Genomic DNA, 19840 nt, shown 5'->3' with positions numbered 1-19840 from the left:
CGATGTCATGACAGGTATACTCTCTATATCTGATCATGATGCGTATTGTTTGATTGATACGGGGTGCAGTCATTCTGTTGTGTCGAGGGTGTTCGTAGAAAAGTGTAGTTGGCCAATTGAGACGAGTAACCAAGTTTTAAACGTCCAAACCCCATTTGGTTCAACTGATCGAGAAATTACTATATGCCGAAACCGAAATATTAAAGTAGACGGAAGGGAATTCGAGGCTGATTTGTTGGTTATGGATATTATGGGGTATGATGTATTGCTGGGAATGGATTGGTTGACGAAGCACGCGGCAACCATTGACTGTCCGCATCGACGGATTCATTTTGCGAATTCAAGAGGTATGTCGTGTATTTTGAAATGTAGAGAAATGGGGGAACTAACACCGTGTGTTTCTGCTGTAGAAGTGAGACATTTATTAGAAACAGGGTGTACAGCTTATCTGGCGGCCGTGGTTTATGCGGCTGCGGCAGTTCCAGAGATCAGCACTATACCGGTGGTTTCAGAATTTGTGGATGTATTTCCGGAAGAGATTGTGGGGTTGCCACCTGAGCGAGAAGTGGAGTTCGGTATCGAACTGGTACCGGGCACAACACCGATTTCAAAGGCACCGTATCGAATGGCACCGGCAGAACTGAAAGAACTTAAGGCGCAGTTGGAAGACATGTTGGAGAATGGATTTATCAGACCCAGCACGTCGCCGTGGGGCGCACTAGTGCTGTTTGTTAAGAAGAAAGATGGAACATTGCGATTATGCATTGATTACCGCGAGCTGAATAAGGTAACAGTGAAAAATAAATATTCGTTACCTCGGATTGATGATCTGTTTGATCAGTTGCAGGGATCTTCGATATATTCAAAGATTGATCTGAGAACAGGGTATCACCAGTTGAGGATTCGGCCGAGCGACGTGGACAAAACAGCATTCCGTACAAGGTACGGGCATTATGAATACCTTGTTATGCCATTTGGGCTAACGAACGCACCGGCAGCGTTCATGGATTTGATGCACCGCGTGTTTCACGATTTATTGGATTCGACAGTTGTAGTTTTCATTGATGATATATTGGTGTATTCGCGCTCCCGAGAAGAACATGAGGTACATCTTAGAATTGTTTTGCAAAGATTGCGCAAACATCAGTTATTCGCAAAGTTTTCGAAATGTGAGTTTTGGTTGAATGAAGTTACTTTTCTGGGGCATGTTGTTTCGGGACAAGGGTTAGCGGTGGATCCCGAAAAGATTCGGGCTGTTACTGAATGGAAGAGGCCAGAGACAGTTACTGAAATTCGCAGCTTTCTGGGGTTAGCCGGGTACTACAGGAGATTTGTACTCGGGTTTTCGCGGTTAGCTGCGCCACTTACAAAATTGTTGCATAAAGGCGTGAAATTCGATTGGGGTACCGCGCAAGATAAAAGTTTTGAGGAATTAAAGAGTCGGCTGGTATCCGCGCCGATTCTTGCTATGCCGACTGCTGATAAAGAGTATACGGTTTACACCGATGCATCTCGATCAGGGTTGGGTTGCGTATTGATGCAAGATGATCATGTAATTGCCTATGCATCTCGGCAATTGCGACCGCACGAGCAAAACTACCCGACTCATGATTTGGAGTTAGCGGCGGTGATATTTGCGCTGAAGATTTGGCGGCATTATCTGTATGGCGTGAGATGCCGTATATTTACCAATCATCAAAGTCTGAAATACATCTTCACGCAAAAAGAATTGAATTTGAGGCAAAGAAGGTGGTTGGAATTGATGAAAGACTACGATTTGGATATCCAGTATCACGCAGGAAAAGCGAACAGTGTAGCAGATGCGTTAAGCAGAAAGAGTCAGGTAAACCTGGCGTCGGTAATTACAAGTGAAGCGCATCTTCTTGAGGAAATGCGCAGATTGGAAATTCATGTTGGCGCATCACGCGAATTAGCGTTGGAAGTTGTATCTAAGTATAATAGAAGTGAGATTGGGACTAGCGCAACTGCAATTGCGTCGGTGGTGCTAGCAGCGGTTGAGATCCGATCGGAATTACACGAACAGATTCGTGCAGCGCAACAGAATAATCCAAGATGTCAGAAATTTAAACTGCACTACGAGGCAAATGCTGATTCTCCGTTTAAAGTTCAAGGAGATGATATCTTGCGGTTTCACGACCGCATTTGTGTACCAAATGAATCTGAATTGAAAGATCTGATTTTATCGGAGGCGCACGACTCGGGTTACGCTATTCACCCGGGAGAAGTAAAAATGTACCAAGATTTGAAGAAATATTTCTGGTGGCCGAAAATGAAGCAAGACGTGCAAAGGTACATTGAAAAATGTCAGATATGTCAGCAAGTTAAGGCAGATCGGCGGAGAAAAGCAGGATTATTAAGACCGCTGGAAATACCTACGAGGAAATTTGAGTCGATTACAATGGATTTTGTATCCGGATTTCCGAGAACCGTTGGTAGATATAACACTATTTGGGTTATTGTGGACCGGCTGACGAAAATAGCTCATTTCATTCCGCTTCGAGTCGAGACATCGGGGCAAGAATTAGCAGACTTGTTCTTGAAATATCAATTCAAATACCACGGTTGCTCGCGCAATATTATTTCGGACCGAGATCCTCGGTTTACTTCTCATTTCTGGGAGAGCTTTCAAGAGACAATGGGTACTAAATTGCGTTTCAGTACAGCGCATCATCCTCAGACTGACGGTCAGTCCGAACGCACTATCCAAACATTGGAAGACATGTTGCGATCCTGCGCGCTAAGTTTACAAGGTTCGTGGGTTGATCACCTGTATCTGGTGGAGTTCGCATATAACAACAGTTATCACTCGAGTATTGGTATGTCACCGCAAGAGGCGCTGACAGGGCAACAGTGCCGTACTCCGCTGTGGTGGGGACCAGCGGGTACATATCCACCTACAGGGCCGCAAATGTTAGAAGAAATTGCTGAGAAAACGAAAATGGTTCTGAGTCGGCTCAAGTCGGCTCAAGAAAGACAAAGGAAATACGCGGATATTCATCGAAGGCCGTTGGAATTCCAAGAAAGTGATCACGTATGGCTTCGAGTTTCACCTGTCAGAGGTGTACACAGATTTGGTGTTTCGGGTAAGCTAAGTCCTCGTTATATTGGGCCGTTTCAGATTTTGCGACGAGTTGGGCCGGTAGCATACGAGCTTGCGCTACCACCAGCGCTGGACCGGGTTCATCCGGTGTTTCATGTATCACAGCTGCGCAGATATGTGCGAGATCCGTCACATTGTATTGACCATTCTGATTTACACATGCAAGACGATCTGACCTATCAAGAGGAACCGATGCGGATATTGGATCGAAAAGAGCAACGGCTACGAAGCAAAGTGATCCGGCTCGTGTTGGTAAAATGGGGACGCCATTCCGATAAGGAAGCGACGTGGGAGCTCGAGGAGAGCATCCGAGAAAAATATCCGGAGTTATTCGACAATTAAGGTACGAAATCAAGTTCAGTGGACTGAACTTCATTTTAAAGGGGGGAGAAATGTCACATTATGATCTTTGCGTAAATAAAAATATATGAAAAAGGGCCTAATTGTAAACATTTTAAAGTTATGCAATATTTACAAACTTGGAGGGCTAATTTGCAAAAATTCCAAATATTAATTAAAACCTTTCTTCTTAATCTTTCCTTTCATTATTTACCGTCTAAGTTACGTAAGAGAGAATTAGGGTGCCGAACCAAAAAAGGGAAAGAGAGGGAAAGAGAGAAATCGAGCGTGGAATCTGGTCGGAATTGTCGGAAATCGGAGATTCGAACTGAATAGACGATCGTTGATCAATTCTAAAGCGTCAATTTGGTATATTTTCATTCCTTGTAATCTTTTGAAAACCCTAATTTGATTGGATTGTGGTATTTCGTTGAAAATTCGAATTAAAGTTTGATTGAATTGGTATAACTCGATATTTGGTTTCAATTGTGTTCGATTTTACTTGTGAGATTTGGAAATGGTGAATTAGGGTTTGGGATGTGTAAACTTGCTAAATTTCATGGATTATGCACCATTTGGGTCTGAATATATCGAGTTATAATCGTTTAAACATCTCAATTCATGTTATTTGATTAAATCATCCGTTTGAATTGAGTTTTGGAATTAGGGTTTAATGCCATTTGCATTCATGGTAATGGTGTTTGTTCTTGATAATCTAGATGTGAATATACCATTTGAACCGATAGTACGTAATAAGAATTAACCATGTCGAACCGCAATAGTTTTACTCCGGGCCGCAAGAACTCAACCCAAAGCACGATTTGAATTGTGCTATGATCACGGGCCGCAACAGATTGACTACGGGCCGCAATACACCCAGTTTGGCTTTAAATGTGTATTTAATAAGCCCTAATTGGTTGAACCATGACCTAAACCTATACCATTAGGACCTGAATACGAACCCTAAACCGTGTTTAACCTATGGGTTACCAATCGAATGTTTTAATCGAATCTAAATGCATAAATAGGTGGTAATTCTACGAGACATCGGATCTCGGGATCAGTCGAGACGCCTGAGCCTTAGACGAGTGCGCTATATACTCAGGTGCGGGGTTTCTGGACTTGTTTGATAGTTTATAGTCAGAATTAAACTGTGTTTCAATTGACATGTTGATTATTCATTAAATTGCATTATCGAATTGTGTTGCATATGCATTGCATTGCCCAAATAATTGGAACTCGAATTGTTTTATCTGATTGATATGCATGCTGGTATGGTTATTATTGTATGGATCTGAATGATCTGATTTGGAATTAAAAGTCACCGTGATTTATATCACCATCAGTTGGTGGATATGGTATTATTGTCTCCCATCGTGGCGACGTTACCCAGGGGGTGAATCCGGATTTGTCAAAGTCTATGCATGGACTTTGACGCCTAGTGTTCTAAAGCTTTAGATCGTCTGGCCCTCGGCAGTTCCCAGTACCGGTTGGGACGAGGGGTAAGTGACTCTGTATTATGATTTTGGTTATGGGTGACTTGTGTATCGGAGGCATTACCCAGGGGGTAATGCGTTTGGACGTTCAATTGGATTTAAATGGATTTTTCGGATATGAAATGGAACCAGACTTTTACTTAAACGGTTAAGCCTGTAACTACAGATGAGTGGGAACGAAATGAGTTCCAGTTTGGTGGAACATCTGTAGTTACTACCAGATATTTTGAGCTCGAGTTAAACCAAATATTGTGTGATTGAATTCCATTTTGACAAATCCTGATTTGTGATTTCATTTGGCTAATTGATGTCGGGTTTATGCGTTCATGTTTATATGTTATTATAAACTGATCTGAGCTTTATTTGTGTTTTATTTTTTAATATAATCTGTGATTGCAAGTCCAGGAACGAAATGTGGCAAATTTATCGCACTGAGAATTTATTTCTCATCCCCTTTTTGGGTTAATTTTTCAGGTTCCGGTTCGGCAGATCCGAGAGAGGCACGAGGTCGGTAGGCCTGGTTTCACCGCTGCTTAGACTGTCTGGTATTTTGACATTAGAGATTATGTATATAGTTATGTTTTGATTGTGTATATATATAGTCTCTATGTCATTTTGTGATGCGTATCCATCAAGATACGGGTTTGTATGATATTACCTGACCAGCTGGGATTTATGTTATTTGTTTGTTTGGTTGTTTGTTTTTGTGTTTTTATTTCCTATTATATCGTAATTGCCTTGTAGGCATACGGGCAACCGTATGTCTACGGCAGAAGCACTTGTTGCGCCTCGTTGGGCCGCGGGGTGTGACAGATATCATACAAATGGTCATTCAATAGTCAATACATAATTCAAATTATGATTTCTTTATATACATGAAAAAAAAATTTGAAAAATTGATAGTGACTACCAATGATATATTAATAGCTTTAATTACAACCACATATCCTAAGTTATTACATAGCTATTATCAAACCGAAACTAGTCAGTTTCGATCAACTACCTCCCACTGTCAGTACCCTTCCTGATACCCCATGTTTACATTTTTTTACAAAACCACAGCCACAGCCTTGCATCTTCTAGTGCTCTATTAGCCACTATTCGAGTCGGCGACCTCGTACCTTGAAAAATTACTTCATTGCGTTGCCGCCAAATGGACCACAAAACAGCCATAAATAAAACAATACAAACATTTCTTTGGTTCCCTTGATGCTACAGTAGCATACCAGTGATGCTTCTCAAGTATCTTGTACCGTACCATTAGCCTGCATCAAATCTCCAACCCTTGCCCATACATCTATAGCGTTAGCACATTGGAAAAACAAGTGGTACGATGTTTCTAAAGTATTTGTATCACACATGACGCATTGTTAATTACTCACATCTATAGCGTTAGCACATTGGAAAAATTTAATTACTAGTTATGTTATGCCTTATGTAATAAACAGAAGTTGCACAAGGCACTCCATTGACTCAGAAGCAATTGGTTCTAAAAATATATATAATTCCACCAAGTTGCATTTCCAATTTCTCTTATCTAACCAAAAGTTATTTCCGAATTTTAAAATTTTAGGAATTTTTTTCAGAAAATTCCACCAGATCGATTTCTCATTTCTGACTTAATTACCTATTTTATAGAATAAGAAATTTTCAGACTTGTAATTATTATTTCATTTTTGGATATGGTTTATTGGTTTACTATTTAGATATTATGGGGACCAATAATTAATAGCTGCATAGTTCACATAAGTTTTATATTCCAAAATTATATTATGAGATTTTATAATAGCAATACATAACATAGAATGAATCAAAGTCTTACTTATCTCTAATTGGAGGAATTTATTTTACTATTTATAACATAATAAATTATGTATGCGTGTAAATTGAGAATGTATAATTTTAATTGAACGAGATGACAACAAGTATCTCTGGATTGTTATATAATTGTTTTTTTTTCATTATGTTAGTGTAGTTCATTTTGGTTTAGTGGATAAGATCAATGTCACAAATACATTAATTATTATAGGGAATCTATTAATTATATTAGGTAAATAAGATTCGAAAAAGAATTACTTGGGAGGATTCATTTAATTAAGCAGAATTTTGTATGATTGGAGGATGTGAAATCTTTTGTAAAGGGAAATTATATATCAAACAAAAAACTATAAGAGCAAACCAGAATCAAGTTCATTAATTCAATTATTCAAGGTGCATAATGAATTTATCAAATAATATTTTATTGGAAAACTATGATTTCTTTTGTTGAACCTACACAAGTAATATTTAGTTGTAAGAATTTTGTATGATCGATTTGCTTAGTGGTCCTCTATGTTTTAATTATTTCAAAGAAGATAACAACAAAGTTTATTTCTACAAAAAGAGATTTAGTTTGAAGATTATTTTTGGTAATGGGAATTTAATACAAGATGACTAACATGAAAAGTAGGCAAGTTAATTTTGACACCTAATTAATTAGCTACTACTTCCTTAGTACCAAAATAAATTGACTACTAAATTTGGCACAAATCTTGTGGTAGAATTGGAATTTGGAACTATTGGCCTCTCACTTTATTTGAAGGGATCTCATTTTTTTTTTAACACAACCAAAAAGAAGATAGAAATAAAGAACGAGATGCCATCTAGATTTTGCATCTCTAGATTGCATCGTTCCTTCATTAATTAGTTTGCATCTATTGATTTTGAACACAACCGAAAGCTAAATCCATCCTTCCTCAATTGCATCTCTGATATATTTTGCAATGATTAGCACACATGCATGGCTACACGTGAGAGGCCATCTCAATATATATTTGTCCACATATTGTCCATCATTGGAATTTCTATTTTTTCATAGTTACATAGGTAGATAATTGTTGGGTAGGATTTAAATATCTTACGTCTTTTATACCTCAATCATATCTTATATTTTCATCTTTAATTTTAAAGTCCAAACAGTCTATCTAAATCATTCAACATGATCTCCATATTAAAATATCTTAGAGATCAAATTTTATATTTTTTTGAATTATTTTTAATATTTTTGTAGCTAGGTCCAAAATTGATGTTTTCATATTGTCTGTAATTTTTTTAAAAACAGATGTTTTGTATCTATCTAAAAAACTAGTAAAAAAAATTCCAAAAAAAATATAAAAAATTTGGTCTCCAAGAACATTTTAATATGGAGACTATGTCGTTTCGGATCGTTTTTGTTTGAACTTTGAAAACGAAGATAAGGTTGTGGACCATGATTGAGCACAGAATCAATGGTGCATTTGAACCCTACTCTATTAATAGATACATCATTTAGACTCACAAAGATGTATTACAGGTAAACAAATAGTAGTTGTTGTTAACTTTTTTTAACCTTGTACAATTGTAAATTTATAAATTTGTAAGTTTAGAGCATGTTGGTTTATTCAACAATTAACTAATTTCCCTCAACGTATATTAAATAGTTATGACTCGCATTAAATGAGTTATTATCATAATTATAGATGTCCATAGATGAAAAGTGAACGCCTAGCATGGCCCTGAATCACAGAACATATATACAATGTAGATCGAGTTTATTATTCTTGTGTTTTGTTCTTCTATTAATAATCAGTATAGCATCATTTCTTATCATTTCATTAATTGCTTTTCCATTTAAGCCCAAATATATCAAAATAAAAGGAACTTTTCTCTTGGGCCAATTTTCTAGCATTCTATTTTGTGGGCTATTGTTACTATGGTGCCAGACCCAGCCTGGGTATAAAGCCCAACAATTGGTTACCATTAAATTATTTAATTAAATATATATAGGCCTGTAAATAATTTTATGTTCTTATCCCTAACATGCATTGAGGCATTTATTCGTCCTAGCTTAATTATTAGGCGTGCTACCTATAATATATTAAGGGTTATTGATCCAGTTAATTTTCTGTGCTAGCTCGCCCTGCAAAATTACGAATTCTTTTCAGATCTAGAAAACTTCATTGTTGCTGGTGCACACAACTTTAATATTCAATCAACAATCTCAAGCATACTCCACCATAATGAATCTATTGTAAGAACTAATAATGACCATAGAAGGAGCAAAGGGCCAACAGAGCGTCAGAGGAGCCAATGATCATAGAAGGAGACACCCACACGATGCTAATCATACTAATGGATGCCTCATGGGAACTGAGTAAACAGGCGAGGTGGGCAGCAACCTTCTATGATCATAGGGGAATATTGGTTCAGGTTCACCTTGGATTCGTTAAAGCTGAGGACCCGCTTCATGCGGAGGCCATAGCCTTATTGAAAGTATTACAGGTTTGCTCCAACACAGACTGGGCACAACAGTTCACTCGAATTGAATTATTATCGGATTGCAAAACAATGGTTAAGGCAATTCAGACAAATGGGTTAGCGGGTTTACCCTCTTGGAAGGCAGCTGAAACAGTACAGGAGTGTATCAACAAAATCCAATCAAGTGAAGGTAAATTCAGTTTGAAACATGTGACAAGAAAGGCATTACATGAACCACACAGCTTGGCGAATCGGGCAAGAACCACTGAGCAATCACGGCATGGATGGCTGGTAGATAATCATATATCAGAACTAGGGGTAGCACCTGAGATTGATGCTGACTGGTTTAGAATTATATGAGAGACATGCAATGTTACTGGTACAAAATCAAAGCTCAATCATGGGAGCAGGGAGAATTCAACTTACTGGTAATTAAGAATAGTTGTCAGGAAGGAAGGACGCAAGTTACAAAGGGGTCCTCATGTTTTACATTTTCCTCATAACTGAAATAGGCTGGTAGTTTTTATAAATTTCTTTAGTTTTTTTTATTTTGAAGCTCCTTTTTTTTACTTTAGTAGGTAGCTGTGTTACTTTTTGTTTTAAGCGTTTTTTATTTAGGTAGACTCTTGTTTACATTGTAACCTTTTTATGATTATTAATAGAAGTACACCTACGGGTTTTTCCTTAAAAAAAAAAAAAAGAAATAGAAGTGATACATCAGGCATTTATTTATAATGTAAAGTCCCCATCACATAAATCCATTTTTTCTAGCTTTCAAGATATGAAAGTCAAAAAGAAGCGATAAATTTGACCTTAAAGAGCAATCAGCATATCAATCACATTTCTTAGCTTTCTTAGCTTTCTTAGCTTTATTGAAGAGCTTACAATGATTGACATGGTTAGATAGATGTTCATGCTTTATACTGGTGACTTAGCTACCTAGAAATTGTTCTTAATGGCTGGTGAGATTGTCACTAGAAATTGTTGCTTTCATGTTTTCATGTTTTCATGCCAGAAAAATGTTCAATAATTAAAGAAAGGTATTGTTTGATACAACATGTGTAAAAGATTGTGACATTTCAACTTTATTTTAGTTGTCATCAAGAGCTTGTAAAAACGTACTTATGTAGATAATTTCTTTTTTTTTTTTGAAGGTTGGCCTAGACCAACAATATATTGATAAAAAAAGTTTATGTACAATAAGTATTCACAACCACTCTATTTACACAAAGGAAAAGGCAAACGGAAAAAGAAGAAGAGCTCGCTCCATTTTTCAATTCGTTGATAAAACCGCCAATTGTGTTACGTATGCACCCACCTGGCTCATACCCTTACTCCTTTGCCCTTCTTTAAATATTAGACAACCACTGCATGATAATAATGGATGTTTCATTAATTAAAATATCTACTGGTTTACTCTTGTCCGAAAAGAGTCTTTTATTCCTTTCTTTCCAAATTGCCCATGCTCCTGCCACCCAGACTACTCGTTGTTGTCTCTTCATTCGGCTAGAAAGATGCTGTAAGCCTAGCCACATGTTGCGAACCTCCCGGGCATCCCCCATCCTGATATTAAATTGTGCACACAGCCCTCTCCAGAACCTCAAGGCAAAGCTACAGTCCCATAGAAGATGGTCTCTTGTTTCCATTTCTTCACTATGGCATTGTTTGCATCCGAATGGCACCATGCATCCTCTTACCATCAGGATTTCTTGTGTTAGGATTTTATTTTCAAGCATCAACCAGATGAAAACCTGAACCTTTTTCGGGATTTTCATTTTCCACAGGACTTTATGGTATGCCGATACTACCCCTGGGTTGCACATCATATTATATGCTGATTTACATGTAAAATTCTCCGTCGGTGACCATCGCCAGACCCATTTCTGGTTTATTGCATCGTGATTCACTGAGACGCAAAAAAACGGGAGTAGGCCAGCTAAATCCTTGAGGAAGTACGAGGATGTTGCAGATGTACCCAATTGTGAAGTTTCGGTAATGGCATATAATCTCTGTAAGGTGGAGCCCCATAACCCATTTGGACTATGGTGAATAAGCCACAACCACTTGGTTAGTAATGCATTATTCTGAATTTCTAGATCAATGATACCCATACCCCCATTTTCCTTGCGTGTGCACACTAATTCCCAATTTGCAAGGCAGTTTATACCTCGGCATGTATCTTTGCCCTTCCATAGAAAGGACCTCCTCATTCTGTCTATGTGCCTCACTATTCCTTTTGGGATCTTTAGTGCTTGCATGTAATGCAATGGCATTGCCGTGAGCACCGCTTTTACCAAAGTTATTCGTCCACCATAAGATAGGAAACTTGATTTCCATCCTTCCAATCTGTTTTGGATTGATGCCAACAATGGTTGGTAATCAATCTTGTTTGGCTTCTTGATTGATAGTGGTAACCCTAAGTATGTGATTGGTAATTGTGACGGAGGTGAGCCCAGAATGTTCTGCACCACTCCTATCAAGTGACTCGGGATCGCGATTGGCACAAAACAACTTTTACACTTGTTGATCTTCAGCCCTGACAACCTTGCGTAGGCTTTCAGCACATGCTTGATAACTTTCAGGGTCACTGGGTGCGCCTCTGAGATAATGACCGTGTCGTCTGCAAACTGAATAGTTTCCGTGGCAATTCTCACATGCTGAGGCATATCCTGTTGTGCCGCTTTCAGGAATCTATTCAGTGTATCAGCTACCATAATAAAGAGCATAGGCGATAGGGGGTCTCCTTGCCTCAAGCCTCTTTGATGGGTAAAATATGCCGTGAGTGCGCCATTTACCTTTATCGCTGAAGATGAGGAGCGTAGGATGCTGAGAACCGCCGAAGTCCATCTTGGGGGAAAACCTCTTTCAATTAGGAGGTTGATCAAAAAACACCAGTTCACCGTATCGAAAGCCTTTTCAAAATCCACTTTGTACAGTACCGCTGGAAGTTTGTTTTTGGAGCAGAAAGCCAGGAATTCCCTTGCGGTGAGAAAGGATTCCATCAGGGATCTTCCTTTGACAAAAGCCGTCTGGTTGGTCTCAACCAGTCTTGGAAGGTGTGCTTGTAGTCGATTAGCCATAATCTTTGTAATGAGCTTAGCCACTGTGTTAATTACACTAATCGGTCGATAGTCTGATACACTGGTTGGTTCTAGCTTTTTCTGGATCAATGTTATTGTAGCTCGGTTGATTGCCTTAATATCTACCCCATTCTGAAAAAAAGCATTGATGAATTCCAAGACATCGCCCTTGATATCCGGCCAAAATGCTCGGTAAAACTCAGCCGGTAGCCCATCCGGACCGCTTGCCTTGTCACTTGGCAGTTCGTTTAGAGCTACTCGTGTTTCCTCTTCAGTAATGCCATTATCTAATGCTGCCAGATCTTCTTGGAAGGAAGGACCAACTCGGTTTGTCAAGTCGAATGGCCTTGTGTGAAAAGTTTGCTGGCCCATTGATGCCGTGAAGTGTTGAAGCAGGTAGTCTGGCAATTGTTGTTGATTGATCGTTACACCATTTGCATCCTGGATGGATATTAAGGAATTAGAATTCTTTTTTCCGTTTGCTACTGCATGGAAATACTTCGTATTATTATCACCTAGTCGCAACCAGGTGCAACTAGAGCGCTGTTTCCATCTAGCCTCTTTTTCCGCTGCCAATTTAAAAATATGTTCCCGCAGTGATATTCGTAAGCTAAATTCAACTGAGTTTAGTTGCCGGTGTTCTTCTGCTCTGTCAAGTTGCTGCAGAACCCATTTCGATCGCTTTAGGTATGTTTCATTCATTCTGAATCTCGCTTGCTCCCACTTTCTGAGTGCTTTTTGAACTGCCCAAATTTTTTGCTGCATTCTTTTGGTCGGGTTGACTATTGAAACGGAGCTCCATGCCCGCTTGACCTCCTGGTGCATATCCTGATATTTAAGCCAAAAGTTTTCAAACTTGAAAGGCCTCCTTGGTGGATTTTGGTGCGGTCTGGTCTTTAAAATCAGCGGCACATGGTCCGATGCCGTGGCCGGGAGGTCGTGTAGCACATGCGAGGCTCCCAAATCATTCCAGTGATGTGATAACATAGCCCTATCGAGTTTTGAGAATGTAGGAGTTGGTCTTTTATTTGACCATGTGTACGACCTACCTCGCAGTGGTGACTCAATAAGACCTGTATCACTTATGAAATTATTAAATTCAAGCATAGTTCCCAAATTTCCCGCCCCCCCTGTTGTTTCTTCCACACTTCTGAAAAGATTAAAATCACCCACTACAAGCCATGGTAAGTCGTTTTTTTGTCTTATAGCTCGTAGTTCTTGTAGAAAAAGTAATTTATCCCTATCCAGTTGCGGACCGTATACCCCTGTGATCATGTATGAGAATTCCCCTCTTCTAAGCACCACTGTACAAGAATAATTAAACTTGAAGGTTTCAATAGGGGAGAATATTGCACTCCACGCGAGAACAATTCCACCTCTCGATCCTTCCGCATTAAGAAACTCAAAATTAGTAAATTTTGGCGGACAAAATTGTCTCACCTTAAATACGTCACACTCACTCAATTTCGTTTCTTGAAAACATAGCAAGTCTACATTAGCATCACTTACTAAGTCCTTTATTACCGCACACTTATTAATGTCGCCTAAGCCCCTCACATTCCATAATAAAAAAGTTAATGGAAATTTTAGTTCATTCATAATTAAAACAGTTACACAAAAGGCACCCTTTAGGTGCAATGGCCGGAGCTATCACAAAAAATTCTGTTGGTATTCTCACAACAGAAAAGCTCCAATTAAAACATAAAGCTGCGAAGTGTAAATTAGAATAGTAGAAAGCAGAAAAGTAAAATGGAGATCCCTTAGTTTTTTCTAGCATAAAGATTAATTAGATAGTGCCCAGGTCAGGGCTCTCCTCCTCATCCGTCAGTTCCTCCTCCGAGTCGAAGTCGAAGGCTGCAAGCACTGACTCATCTTCGTGCGCATCCCCTTTTTCCTCCATGTCCATTGCATTGCTCGGACCTGCCTCTGTGACTACACCAATGTTCATGCCGCAGTAAAGGTTTACTTGGGCCATCCTTTCCTATTGCAAGGGTGCAGCTGATAAAGCCTCATCTTGGAGCGCCTCCAGTAGTTCGGCCTCCAGTATAGTCCTTCTCTTTGCCGCCGCTTCATCCTTGGTGTTTTTCTTGGTCCAGGTCCTCTTGGTGCCATATTTCTTTGGTGCTCCTCTATTGTTAATACGAGCACTGCGGCGTAGAGTGGTGCTATTCCCAGTAGTTGCTGTGAGTTGTGGTTCATTTTCCGCCATAATGGAGCCAGTATCCGCATCCTCATGTATGAATTCATCCCCCTGAGGTGGTTCATCAGCTATGTTCTCAAAATCCATGTGCTCTTGAGCCGCCAGTTGTGCCTCCAACTGCGCTTGAATGTTCTCCCGCTCCACCTCCTCTTGGAGTACTCTTAATTCATCGTCAAATTCGCCCGCCGGAGATGATGTATGATAGGGGCTGAGGAATGGTGAATCTAGGTCTTGCGGTGAGAAATTCTCCTCCTCATAGTCTTCATAAGCGGTATTATCAAAGTTTTTCCATCCTTCCGCTAGGTATTCATCTCCTTCCTCCTCTAATTGTCCAGTCAAATCAAGTGGGTCAGGGATAATCGGGTTCTCCACCTCCAATTCTTCCTCTGGTTCAATCTCGCTCAACTCCTCCTCTGGTTCGATCTCAATCGGTTCTTCATCTGAATCGATGTGGATTATACCATTGTTGTCAAGGAGAGGATCACTCAACAGCGGCTCTAGAAGGTTAGCGGTGGGGGTGCCGCTAGGAGAGACAGGTTTACTCGGTAATTGGGTTGGATCCGAGTGGTCTGTTGGAGAATGGGTTGGGTTGGTTGGATTAGGTAAAGGTGAAGTGATTTGGGCTGCTGTTGGGGGTGTATTTTGGGCCGTGCTTTGGTGTGGGGGAATAGTCAAAGGGTATAAAATTTGGGTTGGTGTATTGGTGAAGGAAAGGTTATTTTGACGTTGATTTTTCAAATGATTGATTCACATGAAAAATAAAATTGAAATGCGATATTTTTTTTTATAAGCACATAGAAAAAATAACATAAATCACATCTAACGGTTTTATTTTGACGTTTATGATTTAAATTTTGATTTATTAATGTTTTTAAAAAATGAAGGCATGGTGGAGACACAAAAAATGGAAGCATTTGGACCCCTCTAGTTTTTTATATATTGTAATAAATAAATAAAATGCATCTGCTGTCCGTTTTCCCTTTTCCTTGCAAATATGTATAATAATAATTAGTACAGTGTACATAAAGCAACTTTTTTAATTTGACTTCGCATGCATCACATGCACTTTAAAATTTAATTAAATAAATGCTCATAAGATCATTACTTGTCAGTATCAACTATCAAGCAAGCTACTTAGATATACGAATTGACATCTACTAATATCACTATTATTGATTGTGACAGCAGGCTGCTATTGGTTTATAATTGCTGGAGCTATGTCACGCTCTAAATCTCAGTAAACTCAAAGTAACAGAGTTAACACAGATATCAATCAAAGGAAACTTTACCCAAACATTAGTCACAAGTAATGATCTTATGATCATTTTCTTTAATTAAATTTTGAATTGTATGATGCATGTGCAGACAAAATGATATACAAAAAGTAATGATCTTATAATATATATATATAGAGTAATGCTACGCTACTTCGCGAATTAAAAGTGTTGTTTTAATTCGCGCTCATATCTCTAGTTTTGAAGGCCAAATAGCCGATCCAAACCGTTAGATGTTTAATCTATATTAAAATGTGCTTGGAGACCAAATTTTACATTTTTTGAAATTTTTTTTACTATTTATCAAGTGCTTGGAGACCAAATTCTAGCTATTTTTCTTCCTATAAAAACCACATCAATGCAGGTTCTCTAGCAGTCTCCTTGGAGGAAGGAAATTAACAACCCAACAATATATATATTGAGCATTGCTTTTGGTTTATTTTTAATTTTCAAGCATCATGTTTTTTAGTAAGCTTTTCTCGTTATGGCCAATTACCATCGGTCTAATATGCTATGTTGTTTGTTCTCCATTTCCTGTGAGGCCAATATTCATCACCGCACCTTTGTTGTAAGTGATTTAATTCTCTGATATCACAATTCACATTTCACAATGTCATGGTATAATTGTTGTTTTATTTTATTTTTAATTCACGAGTTCTAGACTTCTAGTTTGAATATTCAAGAAATAAAATAAATATAGGACTTGAAAATATAACTTACTTTAATTTGGAGCTAGGTTTTTCAATGGGCATTAGATTAAAATTTACTCGATGTATTCATACGTGTTAGGTGTGACAACTAGCTGGATTGTCACAAGCTGGGCCTAGCTTGAACTCGTCACGAGTTGGTTCATCCGAGTCACGAGCGAGCTGACTTTAGGATCTGAGCTAAAATCTCAGTTTGAAATCATCACGAGCTAGATCGAGCTAGCTCGCGAACTGACGAGATGGCTCATAGGGTTTGTGTGGATTTTGTTTTTAAAAAAAAATTATATAAACTTTTTGAACCGAGCTGGACCGAGATGGACAGTATAAAATGCACACACATTCATGCAAATTCACAAATTGATACTTAGTCGAGCTAGTGAGCAAGCTAGGTACCAGCTTAAACTCGTTAATTCTAGACCGAGCTAATGGCGAGCTGGCTCGTTAACAGCTCAGTCCAGTAACAAGCAAGCTATTAGTGAGTGAGTCAGATACGATTGAACCACAAGCTACGAGTTTTTTTACTAGTAGGAGTGGACTTAAATATGGAGTAATTATTTACTTGAATCTTGATATAAATCAATCAAACGTCTTAAATCTAATCTTAAATTTATTTCGTTGCTATTTGTCGACAACCTTAAAAAAAAAGTCGGACATCAGGTGAATTTTTGTCTGATGCCAATTAAACCCCTCCTACCTCTCTCAATTTAATTAGAGTGAGTCTATGGTACTATGCATATCACAGGTTGTTACCGTGCTACAGCTCTATATTCGAGTTTTCAAATTCTAACGGTCGATCCGAACCGTTCATCTTGTTCTCCATATTAATATGTATTTGGAGACCAAATTTTACATTTTTTGAAAAAAAAAAATTTACTATTTTTTTAGATATTTAGAAAATCACTTGATCTGAAAATTCTGGAACATCCAAAAACAGTGATTTTCAATAAATCTAAAAAAATAGTAAAAAAATTTCAAAAAATGTAAAATTTGGTCTCCAAACACATATTAATATGGAGAATAAGATGAACAGGTCGGATCGACCGTTAGAATTTGAAAACTCAAATATAGAGCTGTTGCACGGTAACAAATCATAATATGCATAGTACCATAGACTCACTCATTTAATTAGCATGTATATAGTTTGATAATATCAAGGCAATACATATACTTGCGTAAAAGGAACGTTTGGGGTTTTTGTCTAAGGCCATGTTTGGTTGTGGAGTAAGATGTGGAGTAAACCCTTTACTCCATGCTTAAGGAGTCAAACGAGGAGTAACATAGGCGGTTTAAGATGGAGTAAGATTTAAGTTAAAACGGAGTAACTTACACCACCTAGAGAGGTGGTTTAGCTTACTCCACCAAACATGATTAACTTACTCCGGTTTAGCTTGAAGTAACCAATTTAATCCAGTTTAACTTTACTCCATAACCAAACATGACCTAAAGGGTTAGGACAAGGTCTCATTCAAACTCGGGTCTAAACCGTCAGGTTGTTTAATGCGTATTGCTCCTGGTTACGGACCGTATTGGACACTAAGTACCTGATACGATCTGTCGTAACAGCACATCATCTAACGCTTCAATCAATGTTCAGTTTGTGTAAAATTTATTGTATATTGATATCTTTTGTTATATTTTATATTTACTCTCATATGAAAGATTTATAGCCTCCACAAATATTGTACCATTGATACCAACGGTAATATTCCACAAATTTCGTTGGCTAATCAATTCCAAAACTCATCTTTCCCCTTCCGTTATTACATCATCGCGGCATTATACTTTGATGGAAGTGTTTTGGCCCCTAAAGATGCCAATGTGTCCGTAGCTATTCTAGAATACAAAACTTATTATTCTGCACCATCAACAAGACCGGTTTTCACATCCTTACCAAAATCCAACAACACTAATGCATCAGCTGTGTTCACTAGCGGTCTTCGCTCGCTGGCCAGTTCAGATCACCCAACTGTCGTACCCCAAACTGTCGATGTCAAAATGTATATCATGATGTCTGTGAATCAGCAATTGTGCCCTAACAAGCAATGTGCTGGTGTAAACGGTACTAGGTTCGCTGCTAGTATGAACAATGCTAGTTTCCAAAAACCGAAAATGAATGTGCTAGATGCATACTACAATTCTATTGCCGGTGTGTACACCACTGACTTTACTGACCAACCTCCGCTCATCTTCAATGTTACTGATGACAACATTCCTGAGAAGCTATTTTTTGTTATTAAATCAACAAAAGTGAAAGTGCTCGAGTATAACACGACCGTGGAAATTGTGTTTCAGCAAAATAACATACTAAGTGGAGCGGCTAACCAACCAGTGCACTTGCACAGCCACAGCTTCTATGTCATTGGAAGAGGATTTGGCAACTTTGACAACACAACAGATCCTCTGAGTTACAACTTGGTCGATCCACCATATGTGAACACTGTGGGTGTGCCGGAGAACGGTTGGGCAACTATCCGCTTTAGGGCAACTAATCTGGGTGAGTTTATTTTTTTTTCTTTTTAATATCAAATTAATTGAATCTTTTTATTGGTTTAATTTTGACAATCAAAGGTATTACACAACTACAATGAGAACAGCCTGTTTAGGAATATTTGATTAATCAAATAGTAGATTTAGTCACTGTTACAAATTATTGTTTTGAGTATTTTTCAGACATTAATCCTTAACATATTTTGATTTTGCTGTTAAATTAGGAGTTTGGTACATGCACTGTCACTTTGAACCACACTCAATCTGGGGAATGGATGTTGTGTTTATAACAAAGAATGGTAATATACAGAGGAAAAAATACTACCTCCTCCTGCCGACAAGCCTCCTTGTTGATTTTACTTAAGAATTATATTATTTTCTTTTTTTTCTGATGGTGAGTTTGCACTGGTTAATTTGTAAAGAAAATATTATGGTTGGTTGGATTTAATATGTTACATTTGTAATAAATTGAATAAACTACAGCAAAAGTATAAGCTGGACTGGTCAATTTGTTAAGAGTTTTCACAAAAATAAAATTAGAAATTAAATTAAGTAGAATTTATTATCAGTTGGACTAGTTTTACTGGAACTATCAGCTTGTGGTAATTAATTTTAGTTGATTTCCTTAAATGGTTTACATGATATCTTTGTGAATTGTTTTTAGGCCCAAAAAGGAACTAAGTAATTGGGCCGAGATAATGAATCACATCCTAGAAGAGATATTTGACCCAAAAAGATTCTTAATTGACCAAATTCAGAAAAGATATGTTTGTGTGTGGCAAAAGTAAAACTCAAGGAAATGAATTATTTGTCCTCTTAAGACTGTGCTCCAATAATTCAAGCTCCTTTTTACTGTCAGAA

The 19840-nt window shown here is 38.2% G+C and overlaps 1 protein-coding gene across 1 annotated transcript; it reads left to right on the top strand.

Annotated features, from left to right (window-relative positions):
• The first annotated feature begins 18219 nt into the window (after positions 1–18219).
• Positions 18220–19544, top strand: LOC144565615 (laccase-15-like). Its single transcript, XM_078315452.1, has 2 exons — positions 18220–18986; positions 19204–19544. The coding sequence occupies exons 1-2, from the start codon at positions 18488–18490 to the stop codon at positions 19341–19343; spliced, it is 639 nt and encodes a 212-aa protein (XP_078171578.1). The 5' UTR covers positions 18220–18487; the 3' UTR covers positions 19344–19544.
• The last annotated feature ends 296 nt before the right edge of the window (positions 19545–19840 follow it).

The sequence above is a fragment of the Carex rostrata genome, chromosome 1 (assembly GCF_964058835.1).
Source record: "Carex rostrata chromosome 1, lpCarRost1.2, whole genome shotgun sequence".
Classification (NCBI taxonomy): domain Eukaryota; kingdom Viridiplantae; phylum Streptophyta; class Magnoliopsida; order Poales; family Cyperaceae; genus Carex; species Carex rostrata.
This window is presented reverse-complemented; position numbering and strand designations above follow the sequence as displayed.